The sequence below is a fragment of the Mustelus asterias genome, chromosome 6 (assembly GCF_964213995.1).
Source record: "Mustelus asterias chromosome 6, sMusAst1.hap1.1, whole genome shotgun sequence".
Lineage (NCBI taxonomy): Eukaryota > Metazoa > Chordata > Chondrichthyes > Carcharhiniformes > Triakidae > Mustelus > Mustelus asterias.
The window spans coordinates 12,352,893-12,375,185 of NC_135806.1; the positions used below are offsets into that span (position 1 = coordinate 12,352,893).

A 22,293-nucleotide genomic window follows, 5' to 3' on the forward strand; every position below is an offset into this window, starting at 1 on the left:
TCAGGGAACGATTAGTTAATATTTTCTTCCTCAAATCCAAACCTCTATAATGTCTTCTTTGAATAAAGACAAATGTGTGCGTTTTTATTCTATCATGGGAGTTGGATAAGGCCAGCACTTAGTGCCCATCCCTAATTGTCCTTGAAACCAGTGGCTTGCTAGGCCATTTAAGAATGAGCCACATTGCATTAGGTCTAGAGTCAAATGTAGGCCAGACCGGATAAGGTTGGAAATTTCCTCTCCAGAAGACCATTAGTGAGTCAGATGGGCTTTTACAACAATTGACGATGGCTTTTGTGGTCACCACTAGCTCATTCCAGAATTTTTTAATTGGATTCAAATTCGTCAGCTACCATGGTAAGATTTGAACCTCTGCCCCCCGTGCATTCGTTATAGGCCTCTGGATTACTTGTCCAATGACATTACCACAACCCTACCCTCTCCCCCGTCCTAGGGGGGCACGATGGCACAGTGGTTAGCACGGCTGCCTCATACGCCAGGGACCTGGGTTCGATTCCCGGCTTGGGTCACTGTCTGTGGAGTCTGCACGTTCTCCCCGTGTCTGCGTGGGTTTCCTCCGGGTGCTCCGGTTTGCTCCCACAGTCTAAAAGACGTGCTGGTTAGTTGCATTGGCCGTGCTAAATTCTCCCTCAGTGTACCCGAACAGCCGCGGAGTGTGGTGACCAGGGTATTTTCACAGTAACTTCATTGCAGCATTCAGTGTAAGCCTACTTGTGACAATAATAATATATAAAATAAGAATAACTTTCTTAGGCTGCTTGGCTGAAACTGTACGTTGGGAAATCCCAAATTCACCGTGTCAATATTCTCCACCATCCAGTAACATAGCTATAGTTTTGTATAAATTCTATGGACGGGATTCGCAGGCCCCCCCAGACACATTTTCCAATGGCCGAGGCAGCTTTCCATTGGCCACGGCTGGGATCTTCCAGTCTTGTCAAAGATAATGGGAATTTGCATTGTAAAATTGGCAGTGAAGAAGAAAGGATGCAACATCCTTGAACTCTGGCTGACTGCGACTGGCTAAATTGCCCATGCAAAGAATGAGCACAGATGATACAGGTTAAGTAGCCTCCTTCTGATAGCAACCATTTTATAATTCTGCAGCTTTATGGTTAAATAGTCGCTTGGTGTTACCGAACCTGAGTAAGAGACATGGAGCGGGATTTTACAGCCTCGCTCGAGCGAGACCGGAAATTCCCGCCCAAGGTCAACAGACATTTCCGTTGTTCACCCCTCACCCCACTCTGATTCCGTGGCAAGCGGGCGGTAAAATTACGGCGATGCAGTCAAAGCTTTTCATCTGGAGATTAGGAGAGTGAGGGGGTGACCTGATTGCAGTTTATAAGATCCTGAATGGTCTTGACAAGGTGGACGTGGAAAGGGTGTTTCCTCTTGCGGGTGAGTCCAGAACTAGGGGGCACCGTTATATAATTAGGGGTCGCCCTTTATGGACAGAGATGAGGAGAGTTTTTTTTCTCTCTCAGAGGGTTGCGCGACTTTGGAACTCTCTGCCTCAGAAGGTGGTGGAGGCAGGGTCATTGTATATTTTTAAAGCAGGGGTAGATAGATTCTTGTTAGGAAAGGGAATCTAAGGTTATGGGAATGCAGAACTCGAAAAAGAAGCAGATCAGCCACGATCTTATTCAATGGTGGGGCAGGCCCAAAGGGCTGAATGGCCTCTTCTGCAGTGGAGTCCATGATCCAAGACTAATTGAATGGACCATTTTTGTCCCTGTCCATCATTGCTTGTATATGTGCATGTTCATACGTTCAACAAATTGTCGTTACTCTTTTCGGATGTTACCTTGTTCGTATTAATCAACTTTAAAGTAAGAACACTTACGGTCTGTCGCCTTCTATACGTTAAATTCTTCCAGAGCAGCAATCCCAGCTGCGTCCAGAAACTAGCCATATTTTCAGAACACCTCGACCCGGTACAGCAGTGAGGCTGTTGCCCGTCAGCAACTGAAAGAACAAGAGAAGAATGTCAGGTCATACTGGAGTGTGACTGACTGGCTCCCAATTTTCCTAACAAGTCCATCAATATTCCTTCCAAACCAGTGGAAAAAAATTAGTCATAAACAGCAGCATCTTCAACCGGAATGTGCGGGAGTGCAAAGGCAGACTGAATGATCAGCCATTCCTTTCTTGTTTTGCACTCACTTTGCTGGACCTTAAGGCAGATCAATGGATCCTGACATCTACATTACTGTGCACGTTGCTTCGTTAGATCATTAATCAAATATAAAAGCAAATTAGCACTTGGTGCTAAATTGGAACACATTACATCACCACTCATCATAGAAGCCTTACAGTACAGAAGGAGGCCATTCAGCCCATCAAGCCTGCGCCGACAATTCCATCCAGGCCCTATCCTCATAACCCCATGTATTTACCTGATTCCCCTGACACTAAGGGGCAATTTAGCATGGCCAATGCAGAAGAGGCCATTCGGCCCATTGAGTCTGCACTGACTCTCTGGCAAAGTATCTTACCCAGGATCTCTCACTCATTCTATCCCCGTAACCCCACACATGGTTAACCACTTCACCTACACATCTTGGGACACTAAGGGGCAATTCAGCATGGCCAATCCACATAACCTGCACATCTTTGGACTGTGGGAGGAAACTGGACCACTCAGACATGGGGACAATGTGCACACAGACAGTCACCCGAGGCCGGAATTGAACCCGGGCCCCTGGAACTGTTAGGCAGCTGTGCTAACCACTGTGCCATCGTGCCAGCCCACAAAATGACTACTTTCTGGAAGTGCTGTCATTAACGTAGAGAAGTACAACAGTCAGTTCAAATCCTAATCCTGTTGGGTTTGCCTAGTTCAAAAGGTGAGACCTCCTCATTAACAGGCATTCAATGAATTTAAAAAAACACCACCAATACTCCATATCATCCATGATGTTCCTGCAAGTTTCCAGGTTGCTGCCCATTTCAGGCACCCAGCAGAAGGCAAGCCATTCAGTTCAAGGGAAATTAGGTGATGGAAAGAAAATGCTGGCCCTGCCAGCGACATTCACACCTTGCGAAAGAGTAAAATTAGGCCTTTCAATATAGATTTTCATTCGGTAAGGGCATCAAGGAAAGACATCTGGAGCAAATAAGGCGAAGACGAGTTGAGATCATCCAGGGTCTGAGTGAATGCTGGAGCAGACATGAGGAGCTTAATGGCCTATTCCCATTATATTTATTCTGAAACCACTGGCATAATGTCATAACTGGCATAATGGCATAACTTGCTATTGGCAAGTTGGCATAATGGCATAACTTCTTAAAATATATCTGATATTTCAAATACATTTTCTACCATCCCTAGAGGCCATTTGGCCCATCTGCAACAACCACAATCCCACCCAGGCCCTATCCCCATAATCCCATGTATTTACCCTAGCTAGTCCCCCTGACACTAAGGAGCAATTTAGCATGGCCAATCAACCTGACCCACACATCTTTGGACACAGCATCGTCTTACCCTTCCAGCTATCTTTATTATTTTGTTTTCGAAGTGAATTCCCATTTTACTACTTCTGATTTTAATGAAATGGTAGCGCCTCAGGAGAATCCTCTGGTGTGTGAAAATCAAAGATGTCTGTGTGCGAGAAGCACAGATGTTCAAGGAGGCGATCAGGTTCAAGTTCATTAAGGCAATGCTTACGAAAGGAGGGCAGGGAAAGGAAAGAGAGGTTACCAACTTGGGTCAACAAGACACAAGCAGTATTGTGTGTCCCAAAGCTGTACAGAATTTCACATGGAGAAGGAACACCCGGAGAACTTTTAACCGTCAGCCCCCAACACTGTGCGCCTTGCATTTTTGCTTTTCTGTTTTTCACACATGATAAACGCCCTTATCAAAATCCTTGAACGTGAAATGGACTTTGCTGAACAAGTTGCAGAGTTGATTGAAGTGTTGAAGTGAATGTGTTGCAACATGTGGGTTTGTCAGGTGACGAAGGAGTAGCGCTCGGAAAGCTTGTAATTTCAAATAAACCTGTTGAATTATAACCTAGTGTTGCGTCCTCTCATCTTGTCCACCCCAGTCCAGCACCAGCATGTCTATTTCATTTTTAGTCAGTTTAATGATGTTGCCATTTTATCTTTGGCTGGTGGTGAAAGGTCGGCAATATCCATTGACTCTGTCTACACTTCCCGCTGCCTCGACAAAGCAGCCAGCATACTTAAGGATCCCATGCACCCCGGACATTCTCTCTTCCACCTTTTTCCATTGGGAAAAAGATAGAAAAGTCTGAGTTCACGTACCAACTGACTCAAGAACAGCTTCTTCCCTGCTGCCATCAGACTTTTGAATGGACTTACCTCGCATTAAGTAGATCTTTCTCTACACCCTAGTTATGACTGTAACACTACATTCTGCACTCTCTTGTTTCCTTCTCGATGAACGGTATGTTTTGGCTGCATAGTGCGCAAGTAACAATACTTTTCTCTGTATGTTAATACATGCGACAATAATAAATCAAATCGATTCAAATCGAAAGAGTTGCCACCCATCGTGCATCCCCCCCCCCCCCCCCCCCCCCCCCCGATTCCAGTCAAAAACAGCGCAAATTGAGCTGGTATATAATGGACAGCTCTTTCAAGATTGTCCACTTTCCAGCATCGTCCTCGGTTAAAATAGCAGCTAACTACAAATCAAATGACAAAGTCTGAATAAATACATCAGGTGATATGCAAAAGCCAACATTACACGCTGACACTACATGGGTTACCTCTACGTTTACACTGAAAGAAATCTTTAACTTTAATGCTAACTTCAGATGTGTCCTCGACTCTGGACTCTGGCACAGCCATATAGCTTTGATAGGTACGTAGCTTTGATAGGTGACCAGTGTGGTCGCCAGCACAGTAGAAATGACCTCTTCTAGAATTAAACAATGCAATCTGATGTCTATGCTACAATGCACTTTGCTTCATTATCTCTCTGACACTGATAGGCAAGTAATCAGGCTAAAGGCAGATCATATTAAAGTCAAACAAAAGATTTTTAAAAAGCAACTGTTTAGTCGACCACTCGTCCCTGTCCAACGTGGCTGAGGAGAAAAGCACGTTTGAACACCACAACATGTATCGATATCTGACAAGTAAAACAATTGATTTTAGTCGGCCACAATGATTGCCAGTGCTGGATTGCAAAAAAACAGTATCCTAACTGGGGAGGTGATGGCCTAGTGGTATTATCACTAGACTATTAATCCAGAAACTCAGCTAATGTTCTGGGGACCCGGGTTCAAATCCCGCCACACCAGATGGTGGAATTTGAATTCAATTTTTAAAAATCTGGAATTAAGAACCCACCTGGTTCACTAATGAATGCACTTCAGGGAAGGAAATCTGCTGTCATTACCCGATCTGGCCTACATGTGGCTACCAGAGCCACAGCAATGTGGATGACTCTCAACTGCCCTCGGGGCAACTATGGATGAGCTGGCCAGCCAGTGACACCCATGTCCCATAAATGAATTAACAAAAAATAAACTATATCTCTTCATTTACTATCAACGTCACTCCATAATTCCCTGGAAATTCGGTGTATTAAAGTGGAGCAAGCTTTCGTCAAATTTCCGATCCAGTAATTCTGATTACACAGCCCGCTGCGAACCCAATGGCGTGACACCTTTAATCCACCAGCAGGAATCTTCTCACATACACTGCAGTTTCAGCAGCTGCTGACGTACAGCATGCTACTGAAGGTTGCAAAAACTTGTGTCAAATCCTGCCGTATCCTTTTGTTTTACAGGGTCATGCCTTGCACAGTTATACTCCGGTAGGAACTCAACTGTGATAAACATGACGGATGGGATTCTCCCCAAAAAATTCTAAGTGTCAAATTTGTATAAACACTGGAGTTAATCCCACTTGTTTTTTCAGCGAGATCTTAAAAATGAATCTCCCACACTCTATGAATCACAGGATGCACTAGTGTGACTCATGCTGAAATTCACTGGACGGGGCCTATTCCCCCTGGAGAGGCCGGCTGCATAGCGCTGAGCGGGCCACTGAGCATGTGTTGATCTGTCAGCATCGAGGTCGGTGCATGTGCTGTAGCCCCACACTGCCGGCCTCCCAATCACTGGCCAGCCCCACAATCCCGCATCGCTGGCCATGCACCCCCACCCCCTCCCCTCCCCCCCAATGCCCCCAATCACGGGCCTCCCGGATGTGTCCGAGCCAACCCCGACCCTCCTGGCAGGCCGATTCCCCCCTCCCCCCGAACATCCCCCCTCATCCCACCCTAATGACTAGCCCCAATCACTGGCCTCCATCCCTCTGTCACTGCCGAGTGCAGAATCTCAGCGGGACCCCCCCAACCCCCACTCCCACCGATCTACCCTCCCAGAGGCCCCAGGCCCCTATAGGAACTGCCCCTGCTCTGGGCCCCACCTCCTTGGCACTGCCTAATGCCCGGTGGGCAGTGCCAAAGTGTCCACTAGGCATTGACACTTTGCCCCTTGGGCAGTGCCAGGGGGCCAGCTGACATTTACCCCCAATTTCCAGGGGGGGCCTCCATGACCTGCCTTCACTCCAATGGGATTGGGCCGCCAGCTCCCCGTTATTGGGGGGCTGTTGAAAACCCCGCTGGAGTGAAACCCTCCTGGCGGGGAGGGAGAGGCTAGCGGGTCCGGAAACATCAGTCCGGGGCCCGCTAATCATATTTAACTGATTGTTAGAATAATTTATACAGCTACACGCCGATTTCTGGTGCCAGAAATCTGGCAGCCAAAGACGCACAGAGACCATGGTGCCCAGTGGGAAGCCCGCTACATGGCCTCTGCTTGAGTCTCCCGGCCCACTGCACTGCTATAGCAGCGCGGCGGGCTGGGAGAATTGCCCCTGACCTGTCTCCCATGAAAATCACCCCTCCACTCCCACTATTAGGGATGCCCACCATGATTAATGTACATCTCAGGGTTTCTTTCTGTGACTTGCCCCCACACTCCAGCCAATAGTTGGGAAGGCAAATGCAATGTTAGCATTCATTTTGAGAGGACCAGAATACAAAAGCAGGAATGTCCTGCTGAGGCTTTATAAGGCTCTGGTCAGACCACATTTGGAGTATTGTGAGCAATTTTGGGCCTCGTATCTAATGAAGGATGTGCTGGCCTTGGAGAGGGTCCAGAGGAGGTTCACGTTCTCATTGAAACTTACAGAATACTGAAAGGCCTGGATAGAGTGGACGTGGAGAGGAAGTTTCTGTTGGTAGTAGAGAATTGGAATAGGCACAGCCTCAGAGTAAAGGGACGAAACTTTAGAATCGAGATAGGGAGGAATTTCTTCAGCCAGAGTCTGGTGAATCTGTGGAATTCATTGCCACAGAAGGCTGTGGAGGCCAGATCATTGAGTGTATTTAAGACAGAGATAGATAGGCTGTTGATTGGTAAGGGGAGCAAAGGTTATGGGGGAAAAGTGGGAGAATGGGGTTGAGAAAATTATCAGCCATGATTAAATGACGAAGCAGACTCAATGGGCCGAATGGCCTAACTCACTCCTTTATCTTATGGTCTTGTTATTTGGCCTTGCAGTGCATTTCCTACACTAATTAGAAAGCAAAAATACCCTCATGAATTCGATAATCCTTGACCATCAACCGAACGTCCTTTGTTCCCCCTTTCTTTCATTATTTCTATATCTAGTAAAGAGAAATGTTCGAAAAAATTATAAAGACACATCTTTTTTTTAAACATCCCAATGATTTTTCTCCAGGGTGGCACAGAGGAGCGTCCTGGAGATGGATCCTCAATGCCTGCAGACACCATGCCAATCTGCAGTCAGCAAACCTACCCACTATATATTGGTCACCACACTGGGAGGTCTCCCCTGCTCACATTTGACCTTTTGTATCCAACTGAGGGGATTGCCGTGGTCTCAGTTATAACATCTTATCCAAAAGAATCATGGAATCCCTATAGTTCAGAAGGAAGCAATTTGTCCCATTGAGCCTGCACCAACAACAATCCCACCCCTATTCCCGTAACCCCACATATTTACCCTGTTATAATTGACACTAAGGGGCAATTCAGCATGGCCAATCAACCTGACCCACAATTCTTTGGACTGTGGGAGCACCCGGAGCAAACACGGGGATAACGTGTAAACTCCACACAGACGGTGACCCGAGGCCGGGTCCCTGGCGCTATGAGGCAGCAGTGCTAACCGCTGTGCCATCGTGACGCCCTAAAGACAGCACCTCTGACAGTTCAGCCCTCCCTCACTGTCGTGCAAAATGAACCATTTGCTGTGAATCTATCCCAAAGTCCGATTTGTCCTCCAACTCAGATTGAGTGGAGTCAAAAGTCAGTGGATTCAACTGCAAAGATTTCCCAATATCCAAGAATGATGCAACCTGGCAGCTTGCCCATGGTTCTCATCCGGGGCTTCCTGCTATGATTAATGCTTTGAACACCACTCCTACCATAAACTATTTTCCTGAAAAAATGGGTTTGACTACGAATGGATCGTAGCTTGAGGATTGTCAATTAACCCCTCTTTAAATCCAAAGTGAGATGAGGCACTCAAGAGGGTACTACATGATGACTTGAATGGAAATAATGTGCAGGGAAATGGGCAATAGGCAAGGGAATGGCACTAAAGCTTAATGCTCATCAGTAAAGTTAACTTTATTTATTAGTGTCACATGTTGGCTTACATTAACACTGTAATGAAGTTGATGTGAAAATCCCCTAGTCATCACATTCCGGCGCCTGTTTGGGTACACTGAGGGAGAATTTAACATGACCAATTCACCTAACCTGCACATCTTTGGACTGTGGGAGGAAAACAGAGCACCCGGAGGAAACCCGCGCAGACATGGGGAAAACGTGCAGACTCCACACAGACAGTGACCCAAGCCGGGAATCGAATCCGGGACCCTGGCACTGTGAGGCAGCCGTGCTAACCACTGTGCCGCCGTGGAGAGCCAGTGCAGACATGATGGTCCAAATGGCCTCCTTTTGCACCGTAACAACCCTGTGATTCTGTGATGGCGGGAGCAGACAAAAGCCAAATTAATTCATTTTTAAAAAATGTCCTGGACCCTGTTCTCTCACTTGGCTGAACATTGGCATGTGAGCAACTTCTGTGGACATGAACCAAAACATTTCCTGTCACCACCAAACAACACACAACAAAAAACCCTGCTGCACCCTAACCCTAGAAGCACTTCAGATCCCAAGACTGAAACTGAAAAAGTGAACTTGTGGGGAGGGAGGGGGTGCGAGCAGAAAAAAAAAGGGAAATCTGAGTGGTTTCGCAGTCAACACACTCCAACAAGTCCAACGAACCTGCGGACTTTCTTCACGGAATGATCCAGAACAGAATAAACAGCAAGCAGGAATTTGGATTTGAGACAAAAGATGCATGATGTTCAAAGGAGAAATTAAACATTGCCTACCATGACCTCCCCAATCCAGCACTCCATTGAACTCAAAACACCAGTTCAGCTATCAATGCGCCCCATTTGTTGGCATCCTCCTCCTCTCCACTGTCCCAACGAAGTAACCCTGAGACTCATCTCCTTGGTGTGATTCTGAGATTGTACAAATGAGAACAGGCACCCACCTTGCCTATTATTCCATTATCCAGCAGCACTGCTGCCTCACAGCACCAGGCCGGGTTCCATTCCCGGCCTCGGGTCACTGTCTGTGCGGAGTCTGCACCTTCTCCTCGTGTCTGCGTGGGTTTCCTCCGGGTGCTCTGGTTTCCTCCCACAGTCCGAAAGACGTGTTGGTTAGATGCATCGGCCACGCTAAATTCTCCCTCAGTGTACCCGAACAGGTGCCGGAGTGTGGCGACTAGGGGATTTTCACAGTAACTTCATTGCAGTGTGAATGTAAGCTTACTTGTGACACTAATAAATAAATTTTAAACATACCGCAGGACACAAAGCAGGGGACTCGGAATCCATAACAATATTACAAGTGCATAGGAACTTAAGGCAGTTTCGATGGTCAGAGGTCCTTGGTATGACTACAGCACGACACATTGGTTAGCACTGCTGCCTCACAGTGCTAGGGACCTGGGTTCAATTCCGGCCTTGGGCAACCATGTGATGTTTGCACATTATACCTGTGTCTGTGTGGGTTTCCTCCGGGTGCTCCGGTTTCCTCCAACACTCCAAAGATGTGCAGTTTAGCTTGACTGGCCATGCTAAAATTGCCCCTTAGTGCCAGGGGGATTGGAATGATAAGTATGTAGGGTATGGGGACTGGGCCTGGGTGGGACCATTGTTCATGCAGGCTCAATGGGCCAAATGGCCTCGTTCAGCACTGTAGGGATTCTATGATTCTATGAACATGCAGTGCATTTCTGGTGCGGACCAAGCAAATGCACCATGATGGCCATATTGGTCACACAAAAATAGTCTCCTAGACTATCTTCAATTCATAGAATCATACAGAATCATAGCATTATACAGTGCAGAGGAGACCCTTCAGCCCATTGAGTCTGCACTGACATGGCTGGCTCAAGTTATCTTGTGCACATGGACACCTTCCTAAATTAACAGCTATACACACTTTGAAGCATATTGACTTTTAAAAACACTGGTGAAATTCCTGCTTAAACCCACTGCGAATTAGCGTGACTGCCAAGAGACAAATCATAGAATCATAGAAATCATAGAAACCCTACAGTGCAGAAAGAGGCCATTTGGCCCATCGAGTCTGCACCGACCACAATCCCACCCAGGCCCTACCCCCATATCCCTACATATTTTACCCACTAATCCACGCATCTCAGGACACTGAGGGGCAACTTTAGCATGGCCAATCAGCCTAACCCGCACATCTTTGGACTGTGGGAGGAAACCGGAACACCCGGAGAAAACCCACGCAGACACAAGGAGAATGTGCAAACTCCACACAGACAGTGACCCAAGCTGGGAATCGAACCCAGGTCCCTGGAGCTGTGAAGCAGCAGTGCTAACCACTGTGCTCCCGTGCCGCCCAAATGTGTTCATATTTGCATATATTTGAGTATGGCGCAGATGAAGTCACCTCCAATATTTAGTTAGGATTCAACTTTTTATGTTAATGATCTTGGAAGTAAGATCTAATAACCATGAGTGACAACCCTAGCTCAGTTGGCAGCAATCTCACCTATAAATCCCTGAGTTCAAGTCCTGTCCCAGCACTGAAAGCTGCAAAGCCAACTCTCCGGTGCAGTACTGAGGAAGTGCCGCACTGTTGGAGGTACCATTTTTTGGATGAGTTGTTTAACTGAGCAAGGTTTGTTGCATAGAATAGGATCCCAACATTGCAGGAGGAGGCCCTTCGGCCCATCAAGCCTGCACTGACAACAAGCCCACTCGGACCCTATCCCCATAACCCCACATTCCATCTGCCTGTGGGTGTGGATGTAAAAGATTCCATGGAACCATTTGGATGTACAGCAGGCTGATTGTCTGTGGCGTCGGGGCTAGGTGGGGTGGCACGGTGGCACAGTGGTTAGCAATGCTGCCTCACAGTGCCAGGGACCCGGGTTCAATTTTGGCCTTGAGTCACCATCTGTGTGGAGTTTGCACAATCTCCCCGTGTCCACGTGGGTTTCCTCCGGATGCTCCGGTTTCTTCCCACTGTCCAAAAATGTGCGGGTTAGGTTGATTGGCCGTGCTAAATTAACCCTAGTGTCAGGGGCATTAGCAGGGTAAATGTGAGGGGTTACGGGAATAGGGCCTGGAGTGGGATTGTGGTCGGTGCAGACTCGATGGGCCAAATGGCCTCCTTCTGCACTGTAGGGGTTCTATGATTCTATGATGAATACTTATCCTACAATCAACAAGTCAAAATGTAGCTTATCTGGTCATTATAACATTGCTGCTTGTGGGAATTTCCTGTGTGTTAATTGGTTGCTGTGTGCCCTACATTATGTGAAGATGCCAGTGTTGGACTGGGGTAAATACAGTAAGAAGTCTCACAACACCAGGTTAAAGTCCAACAGGTTAATTTGGTAGCAAAAGCCACTAGCTTTCGGAGCGCTGCTCCTTCGTCAGATAAGTGGGAGTTCTGTTCACAAACAGGGCATATAAAGATACAAACCAACAGGGACTATACATCAAAAGTACATCATTGGCTGGAAACTCCTTTGAGACATATGATGGTCATGAAAAGCGCAGTATAAATGGAAGCCTTTGCTTTTATATTTCACTCACATATACAGGATACCAGTCAGCAGAAATGCAATGCTCAATGGGAGAGACTAGAACTCGAAGGCACAACCTCCTTTAAAACAGAGATGAGGAGAAATTTCTTTAGCCAAAGAGTGGTGAATCTGTGGAACTCTTTGCCACAGAGGGCTGCGGAGGCCAAGTCACTGAGTGTCTTTAAGACAGAGACAGATAGGTTCTTAATCAATAAGGGGATCAGGGGTAATGGGGAGAAGACAGGAGAATGGGGATGAGAAAAATATCAGCCATGATTGAATGGCGAAGCAGACTCGATGGGCCGAATAGCCTAATTCTGCTCCTATATCTCATGGTCTTATGGATCAGCTGCTGGAGTGGCAACTAGGAAATGACAATATAATAATTCCTGTTCATCAGGTGGCTAAATAACAATTACAACGCTTATTTACATATAACAATAATAGAGGCTAGCAGCCTCTTGGCTGCCAGTCAGCTTCCAGGAACAGAAACCGGAGCTTACCAGGGTGATCCCCCACCCTGCCTCCTGATTGTTTCCCTGGGTCATGTGACCCTTACTTTTCAGATGGATCCTTAAAGGAATCATCACCATTGACTACTTCCCAGTGTGGTGCAGGGTTGGAGAGGAAATATAAAATTAACCAAGATTTCCTAATCGATCTCTATCTGTGATTCCTGTTTCTGGAATTTTCTTGCATGTGGCTGCAGTGAAGAGTTGGCCCAAGTGGATCAATAAATCCCACTGGGAAACGCGCCTGGGACAGTCTGGAAGTATGAAGAATTGGCCAAGTTAAAGCTATTTTGTTCAAGTCTTTGCATTTATGGAGCACAAATGTGGTTTCTCTTCCAAGATTTTTGTTTCAATGTTTTCATGGGATGTGGATTGCCCTTGAGAAGGTGATGATGAGCTACCTTCATGAGCTACCGCAGTCCACGCGGCACAGGTGCTGTTGGAAAAAGGGATTTTCAGGATTTTGACCCAGCGACAGTGAAGGAATGGTGACCCGGTTCCAAGACAGGATGGTGCGTGGCTTGGAGGGAGACTTGCAAGCACTGGTATTCCCATGCATCTGCTGCCCTTGTCTTTCTAGGTGGCAGTGTTTGGAGGATTGGCAGGTGCTGGCGAAGGAGCCTTGCTGAGTTGCTGCTGTGCATGTTGTAGGTGATGCACACTGCTGTCACTGCTTCTACCAATTGTCGCCTCTCCCCTTCTCAACATAAATAATGGGAGCAGCAGTAGATCATAGGGCCCCTCAAGCCTGCTCCGCCATTCAATAAGATCATGGTCATTAAATTGTTCTCTTTATGTAAAGACATAATTAGAAGTTGGATATAACCCATGCCTCCAGAGATAATTGCGACCTGACAGAACTTTAGAGCAGTCAGCCACCCTGCCTGCTGTAAGATGCTGTATATATTACTGCCTATAATGATTTTTAGTCCTGTTTTTACTACAGTCACAATTGTACTCATATTGTGAGTTTTCTGTCTCTTAATATTAAATGAGCCAACTGATATCAGCAGAAATAAAAGTTTCAATGTTGCCTGTTTTGATACTTAACGATGTGTACCTGAAAATCTGCTTCAAAATGAAGCTGAGGCAGGAAGGAGAGGACTGGAGGTCAGTGAGGAAAAAAAGCAAAAATGTCCAAAGATTGCTGGCCGCTTTCATCCCCATCAGAGCATACAGTGACGTGGAAAGCAAAGTCAGTGGCACATTGGGCATTGACCCATCTGGTTCACTAATGTCCTTCAGGGAAGGAAACCTGCCGTCCTTACCTAGTCTGGCCTACATGTGATTCCAGAGCCCCAGCAATGTGGTTGACTCTCAACTGCTCTCGGGCAACTAGGGATGGGCAATAAATGCTGGCCAGTCAGCGACGCCCATGTCCCATGAATGAATAAAAAAATAACTTTTGGGACATCACCTTAACATCCAAATTTTTGCAAATGCACCATTTCGGTGAATGAACACCGCTCGACAATCACCAGGCAAGCGTGTTCTCTTCCTGTTGGGGAACGCTTCAGCGGTCACGGGCATTCGGCCTCTGATCTTCGGGTAAGCGTTTTCCAAGGTGGCCTTCACAACACATGACAGCGCAGAGTTGCTGAGCAGAGACTGATAGCCAAGTTCCGCACACATGAGGACAACCTCAAACAGGATCTTGGGTTCATGTCACACTATCTGTAACCCCCACAACTTGCCTAGGCTTGCAAAATCTCACTAACTGTCCTGGCTGGAGACAATATATATCTCTTTAACCTGTGCTTAACCCTCTCTCCACTCACGTTGTCTGTACCTTTAAGACTTGATTACCTGTAAAGACTCGCACTCCAACCATTATTCTGTAAATTGAGTTTGTGTCTTTATATGCCCTGTTTGTGAACAGAACTCCCACTCATCTGATGAAGGAGCAGCACTCCGAAAGCTTGTGGCTTGTGCTACCAAATAAACCTGTTGGACTTTAACCTGGTGTTGTGAGACTTCTTACTGTGTCTTCCTGCATATATAGATGGAGCCCAGTATAAATCTGGGGGGGGGGGGAGGGGGGGTGATTTTCTGCATGCCCCCACCAGGGAGGCAGCCCACTGGTGGTCAGATCTTCTGATCCCACAACTCTCAATGGGATTTCCCACAGGATCCACCCGCCTCCACCGCTGGGAACGCCATGGCAGGAGTTTGATATCAGCTGGACCAGAAGATCTTGCCGATGAGAAGAGCCAGGATATTCCACCCTTGACCATGAAAACATTACCATATTAAATAACAAAACAATGCACTTTGACTGGGCTGAGCATTGTGCTCGTTTAACAAGAGAAAAATAAAGTTAATGCACTGTTTGTAAAGGTAACACCTCTTAAGGATCAACTCCGCTGACTTCCTAACTCATTTCAAATTAATCCTTTTTTAATATAATCAATTTGAGTTGTTCAGCTATAAATAGTGAAGAAGTACAGCTTTAAGAATGCAATGCAAGACTTCCTATAGAATCTTCAATTTTATTTTCCATTTGAAGTGTTCACGACTGAGTCACAGTTTAGTGTCATCGCTAAATGTGTCTTCTATCCGCACGAACTGTTACAAAACATAGGCATGCCGTGACAGATTTTCTCGACCAAAGTTGCCAGATGCCTCGGATATGGATTTCCAATGATATGACAGTCAGAGTTGGAAGATTATCATTTACGAGTGCCAGCAAGTTGAGGTTACGAATTAAGCCGGAGAGGCTTAAGCCTGATTTTTGTGATAATATGCGGCACCACCTCAGTGCCACTGATGTTCTTATGATGTGGAGATGCCGGCGTTGGACTGGGGTGGGCACAGTAAGAAGTCTCACAACACCAGATGAAATGGCTGTTGGACTTTAACCTGGCATTGTGAGACTTCTTACTGATGTACTTCAGCACTGATTCCCCAGTCATTGCCAATGGTGCTCAAGGGAATTCAGATCAGCATGTTCCCAGCTAGGTAACCCATGATTTTCTGTCCATTGACTTGAATGGATGGTAAAATGGATGGATTTGACAAAGGGTCATCTGGACTGGAAACGTCAGCTCTTTTCTCTCCTTACAGATGCTGCCAGACCTGCTGAGATTTTCCAGCATTTTCTTCTTTGGTAAAATCAGGGGTTGTGAGCCTTGCAAGCAAGTGCCTCCCACCTGATTTCTGAAATCAGTGTGGAAATAATACCGATTGCTTTCAAATCAATGTTTTTCTGTACTCTGTTTCTAAAAATCCAGGCGGACACAGCGCAGTGCTGAGTGAGTGCAGTTCTGTTAGAAGAGCCAATTTTTGATGTGTCATGAAACAGAGGCCCGACCGCCTATAAACGATCCCATGGCTTTGAAGAAGATTTTGGAATTTGTCCGCAGTGTCCCATTCAATTTTTATCCCTCATCCAACACCCTCTCAAAAGAGATTATCTGGTCACATTTGCTGTATGCAAATTGGTTGCCACGTTTCCTTCATTAAAGCCGTGACTGCGCTTTGGAAATTACTTCACTGGCTGTGGAATGTATTGCAGTTGGGAAAGGCGCTACAGAAATGCATAAATGTCTTCCCTTCTGCCTTTACTAGGATTCATAAATTGCAGTGGCAAAGCACAGACACAATCAAATACGGATTAAACAGGTGTAGAATCCCACAAACAAAACATTTGGACATTTTTATTTTTATGATTTTTTTTACTCCATTCTTAAAGTTACAAAGCCAATGCACAGAGTAGACCGGGTAAACCCAAATCCATTCTTTGCTTGCCTGAAAAACCAAATTAGGGGAGGCAATGGCCTGGTGGTATTATCCGCTAGACTATTAATCCCGAAAGCCAGCTAATGTTCTGGGGACCCGGGTTTGAATCCTGCCATGGCAGGTGGTGGAATTTCAACTCAATAAAAACATCTGGAATTAAGAATCTAATGGATAGTCAGATGCTCTTTCCTACGATAGAAAAGTCAAGTACTAGGGGACATAGGTTTAAGGTGCATGGGGAAAAGTTGAGAGGAGATGTGCGAGGCACAATTTCTTTTCACAGAGGGTAGTGAATGTCTGGAACACGCTGCCTGGGGAGGTGGGGGGAGCAGATACAATAACGGCATTTAAGGGACAGCTAGACAAATATATAAATAGGATGGGAATGGAAGGGTACAGACTCCGTAAGTGCATGCACTTTTAGTTTAGGCAGACATCATGATCAGCGCAGGCTTGGAGGGCCAAAGGGCCTGTACTGTTCTTTGTAATGATGACCATGAAACCATTGTCGATTGTCAGAAAAACCTATCTGGTTCACTATTGTCCTTCAGGGAAGGAAATTTGCCGACCTTACCCGGTCTGGCCTACATGTGACTCCAGAGCCACATCAATGTGGTTGACTCTCAACTGCTCTCTGAAATGGCCCAGCAAGCCACTCAGTTCAAGGGCAACTAGGGACGGGCAATAAATGCTGGCCAGCCAGCGACGCCCATATCCCACAAATGAATAAAGCAAAAATTACAATTGAATCCAATTTAAGGTCCCCACAAGAGACTCAAACAAGATCCAAGTTGACAAGATATGGCATCTTGGACTTGATCCGACACTTGATCTGAGCCAAAAGGCTGAGAAGCGATTATTTGCCCATTTTCTTGCCTCGATCAAGTGCAGTGCTTTACTTGAAAGTTCAGATGTAATCATAAAATACTCCTCAATTTCCATTTCCTCATCTTCATTCTACTAAATATAGCCGAAAAAATTACCAGTAGATTCCAAACCAAAGATTCCATCTTGCGCAACATTTTTAATAAAGGAAAAATTGTGTTTTTTTAAAGGAAATGGGAGAACAAATGATGAAATAGGCTGCAACGTAATGGTCTGCAAACATGCTAGGACGCTTATGTTGATGAAGCTTAGAAAAAAAATCCTGATCCAAGCATAAATTTCTTGGCAAACCAATTGCATTATCAACTTTCAATTGTGCAACTATCACAGGCAGACAAAGCTGTTCATTTATCATGCGCAAGTTAAAATCTGCTTACATGATCCACAAACTCACAAACTAAAACGATCTAACATCGCAACGATGTAGGAGTAAAACATACAACAAACAGATTTTAAACACAGACGCCATTCACCAACTCCCACTCGCCAACACCTCATTATAATTGCGAACCAGTCAGAGGTTTCCAGAGCAATCAGAGGCTCCAACACAGCATTCACATGGATGCAAGTTGCTAAAATCATTTTCCAACAATGCACTGTTGGGGGTTCTACAGGAACCAAGACCCCAAAAGAAACACAATTTTTTTTTTTCATTTCAGTGTCAAAATTGTTCCTAAGCACCAAGATTCTCTATGTCGTACAGGTATACAACTGTATATCGGTCTCATGGGCAGCACGGTGACACAGTGGCTAGCACTGCTGCCTCACAGCGCCAGGGACCCAGGTTCGATTTCTGGCGTAAGTCATTGTATGTGTGGAGTTTGCACGTTCTCTCCGTGTCTGTGTGGGTTTCCTCCGGGTGCTCCGGTTTCCTCCCACACCCCAAAGACGTGGGATTAGGCTGATTGGCAATGCTAATTTGCCCCTTTGGGTCAGGGGTTAGTCAGGTAAATAAGTAGGGTTATGGGGATAGGGCCTGGGTGGGATTGTGATCGGTGTAGACTCGGTGGGCCGAATGGCCTCCTTCTGCATTGTAGGGATTCTATGATTAGTCTCACATGTCTGAATTACATCTCACGTACCACACAGTACAGAGCAATGCTGAAATGTGGAAGGTGTCATATTTGAAGTAAGATATTACACCAAGCTCCTTTGTGATTGTTTAGATGGTTAATCATAAGGCTGGATTTTACACCTCCTCCCCACTACTGTATTTGAAAGTTGGGCAGGGTGCTTGGAGAATAAAATGGATGGCCTTCCCACTGCCTTCCCACCCACCCCCATTTTGTCTCCCATATTCCTGTGAGTGGGAAAGCATCAAGCAGTTCATTCACCCTTTGGCCTATTGCTGGCCTTAAATGGTCGACTAATGACCACATGAAGGCCTCGCTCTGCCTCTGCTGACCAGCCAGCGACGCCCCATGAATAAAACAAAGCTCACCCAATACTGTTTTGAATATTACGATTGAATTTGATTCCACCAGTCTTACAGGCAGTGGTTTTCCAGATTGTAAAAACTCACTGGGGACAAAAATGTCACCACATGTCCCCCTCACTTTTTTGCCAGTTATCTGTGTCGTCTGATCAGCAACCTTACGCTGCTGCTGGAAACAGTTCCTCCGTATCTATTCAACCAAAAGCCCTTCAGAGTCCTGGTCACCTTTATGAGATGTGCAGTTCACCTTCTCTGCTCCAAGGAAAGCAGCCCCAGCTTCTCCAGTCACTCCACGAAACTGAATCTCCCGACCTTTTGTACAGGTATGGTAAATCTCCTGCACACCTGTTCCAACACCTTGGCATCCTGCCGAGAGTGTGGTGCCTAGAATTGAATGCACCATTCAGACGGGCCCAACCAATGGTTTATGAAGGATTTAGCCTTTGTGCTCTGTGCTTCCACTCAGAAAAAACAAAGGAGCTCTTGACCTTTTATTTAGTGGTCTTATCAGTTCCTTGTTCCTAGCTTTCTCTGTTCATGCACTCCCTTTGATTTTAGGAGATCCCGGGGCCGTGTGCAAGAGGAGGTTCCACTGGTGTCCTCAACCGATTACTTATCCATTCGGTAATGATGAGAGCTTGCTGTGTAAATATTGAGCACCTTAACAAGACCAGCTACATTGCAAAAGAGTAATCTATTGACTGTAAATAATTTTTGGGGCGTGCAGATGGCATGTTAAGACCTTATTTAAATATACGCTCCCTGTTCTCTTGCAGATGTAAAGAAGACTGAATTGATGACCATATATGCTAAAAACATTCTCTTCTACTCTTCATCTGTTAGTTATCATTCGCTATCAAGCACTAATTAGGCCATAATTATTAGTTCTTTGGTACCTTTCACCCTATGGTTGGTGTCCAGTATACCACTCGCAACCAGCAAAAACAAATATCGTAAAATGGGACAGCAGCAGACGAGATCATTCCATAAGACCATAAAATATAGGTGCAGAATCAAGCCATTCAGCCCATCGAGTCTGCTCTGCCATTCCATCACGCTGATATGTTTCTCAACCCCATCCTCCCGCCTTTTCCACGTAATCTTTTATTCCCTTACCAGTCAAGAACCTATCTATCTCTGTCTTAAATACACTCAATGACCTGGCCTCCTCTGTGGCAATGAATTCCACAGATGCACCACCTGAAGAAATTCCTCCTCATCTCGGTTCTAAAGGATCGTCCCTTTACTCTGAGGTGGTGCCCTTGAATTCTAGTCTCTCTTACTAACGGAAACATCTTCTCCACGTCCACTCTATCCAGGCCATTGTCCACTTACCTGATTAAGGTAGCTTAAAACTATATACTATTTGACATCATATAGATTTGGAATCAATTACAAGACAATTTCAACACAGGGTTCAGATGACATCAATGAACTGCTCGAATTGTCAATGAATTGGGATATTTATTCCGCAATTACTTGTTGCCTTGTTAGAGGATTTTTTATTTACTGTAAAATTTTAAGCATGGGAACATGAGCAACAACTTATGAAAAAGCAGGTTAGCACTGCTTCCTCACAGCGCCAGGGACCCGGGTTTGATTCCCAACTTGGGTCACTGTCTGTGCAGAGTCTGCACGTTCTCCCCGTGTCTGCGTGGGTTTCCTCCGGGTGCTCTGGTTTCCTCCCACATTCTGAAAGACGTGCTGGTTAGGGTGCATTGACCCGAACAGGCGTCGGAGTGTGGCGACTAGGGGAATTTCGCAGTAACTTCATTGCAGTGTCAATGTAAGCCTTACTTGTGACTAATAAATAAACTTTAAAAAAGAAGGGGAAGGTTAGCCGGTTCATTAAGTCTCACACAATCGTCATGCAACAAACGATCAAAACCCTACAGTATTCTCTCCAACCAACATTTTTGTAATCTCCTGGGAGAGGTGAAAAACAGATAAAAGGACACTATGTCAACACAGGAGGAGATGTATCCTGGAATATTCCTACCCAACCCCCTCTCAGGCAATCAAAACAAACTCAGAAAAACTGCACAGTGACCATGCGGCACGTACCCAAACATTCCCATCAACCTTTCATACACAATGGAACTAGCCACAACAAGGAAATCGTCCAGCTCCTTTTTGAACCGTTGAGGCAAATCTGCACTCACCACACAATCCAGTAACTTCTTCCAAGTGTCGATAACCCCTCTGCGTGAACAAAATCTTTCTGACATTCAACCAAGTCGAACGCTTACATAGCTTATATGCGTAACTCTTTGTTTTCCGTAAACTATCTAATACAAATAATCTGCCCACAGAGACACAATCTCTTCGCCATTTTAAATACTTTCAACCCAAGTCCACTTTTCTCTTGTGTCAGAAAAGTTCCCTAAAATGGTTGTGATTCATAAGGGTCTTTTATACTTCATATCAATATAATGGTGCTCCCTTGAACTTTTTTCCAGGCTTCCATGTTACACACAAGGGAACCAAAACGTGTTTATTTGTTTATTAGTGTCACAAGTAGGTATACATTAACACTGCAATGCAGTTACTGTGAAAATTCCCGAGTCGCCACACTCCGGCGCCTGTTCGGGTAACACTGAGGGAGGATTTAGCATGGCACCTAACCAGCACATCTTTTGGACTGTGGGAGGAAACCGGAGCACCTGGAGCACCGTGCAGACACGGGTAGAATGTGCAGACTCCAAACAGACAGTGACCCAAGCTGGGAATTGAACCCGGGTCCCTGGTTCTGTGAGGCAGCAGTGTTAATCATTGTGCCACCATGCCGCCCAAATTTTGTTTGATAATATTCCTGTGAAGCATCTTGGAATGTTCCATCTAAAGAAAGGTTGTTGCTAAAATGCAGATAGTGAATGAAGACCTATTATGTACGGATCAGCTCTTTTTTTCCTCATCCCTAAAACTGGCAAAAATCTTCATGTCCTACAGCAACTTCACCTAGATAATTATCTGAAAACAATGATCTTAACATACATTCCTGTGGGGCTCTTTGTCTTATTATTGTCCTGGGATATGGGGATTTCTGGCTAAGTCAGCACTTTTGTTGCCCATTCCTAATTACCCTTGAGACGGCGGTGAGTCGCCTTCAGTCCAAGTGCTGTATATACACTCAGTGCTGTTATGGAGAGAGTTCCAGGATTTTGACCCAGCGCAGTGAAAGAATGGGGCAGAGTTTTACACACCTCCTCCTCCAACGGGTTCTGAGGCAAGGTGGGGGAATATAAAATTGAAGGGACGGGATTCCCTCCGGGATCCTGTCACCACCCCCCCCCCCCACCACCCCCCCACAACATCCCAGATGCAATTTTATGGTGGGGCAAACAGAGCCTTGGATGGGAAGCCTGCCCATGCTCCTATTAAGGCTTTTAAAGAGGCCACTTAATGACCACTTAAAGGTCTTTTCCAACTCAGTTTCAACTGTTAGGTTGGCAGCAGTTGGATTAGGGTGCCAAATAGATAAAGTTAACACTCTCAATCTCGGGCAGGAAAGTGGGATGGGGCTCAATCTGAAGG

General features: G+C 45.8%; 1 protein-coding gene and 1 pseudogene across 1 annotated transcript in view; both read right to left on the reverse strand.

Moving 5' to 3' along the window:
- Nucleotides 1–22,293, reverse strand: part of LOC144494770 (phospholipid-transporting ATPase ABCA1-like) — a 159,262-nt gene that overhangs the window by 133,365 nt on the left and 3,604 nt on the right. Inside the window, exon 2 of the mRNA XM_078214083.1 lies at nucleotides 1,868–1,989. Coding sequence (XP_078070209.1) covers nucleotides 1,868–1,936 — 69 coding nt within the window. The 5' untranslated portion in view covers nucleotides 1,937–1,989. The remainder of the gene's footprint in view (nucleotides 1–1,867; nucleotides 1,990–22,293) is intronic.
- LOC144495391 (U2 spliceosomal RNA) lies at nucleotides 17,075–17,296 on the reverse strand (annotated as a pseudogene).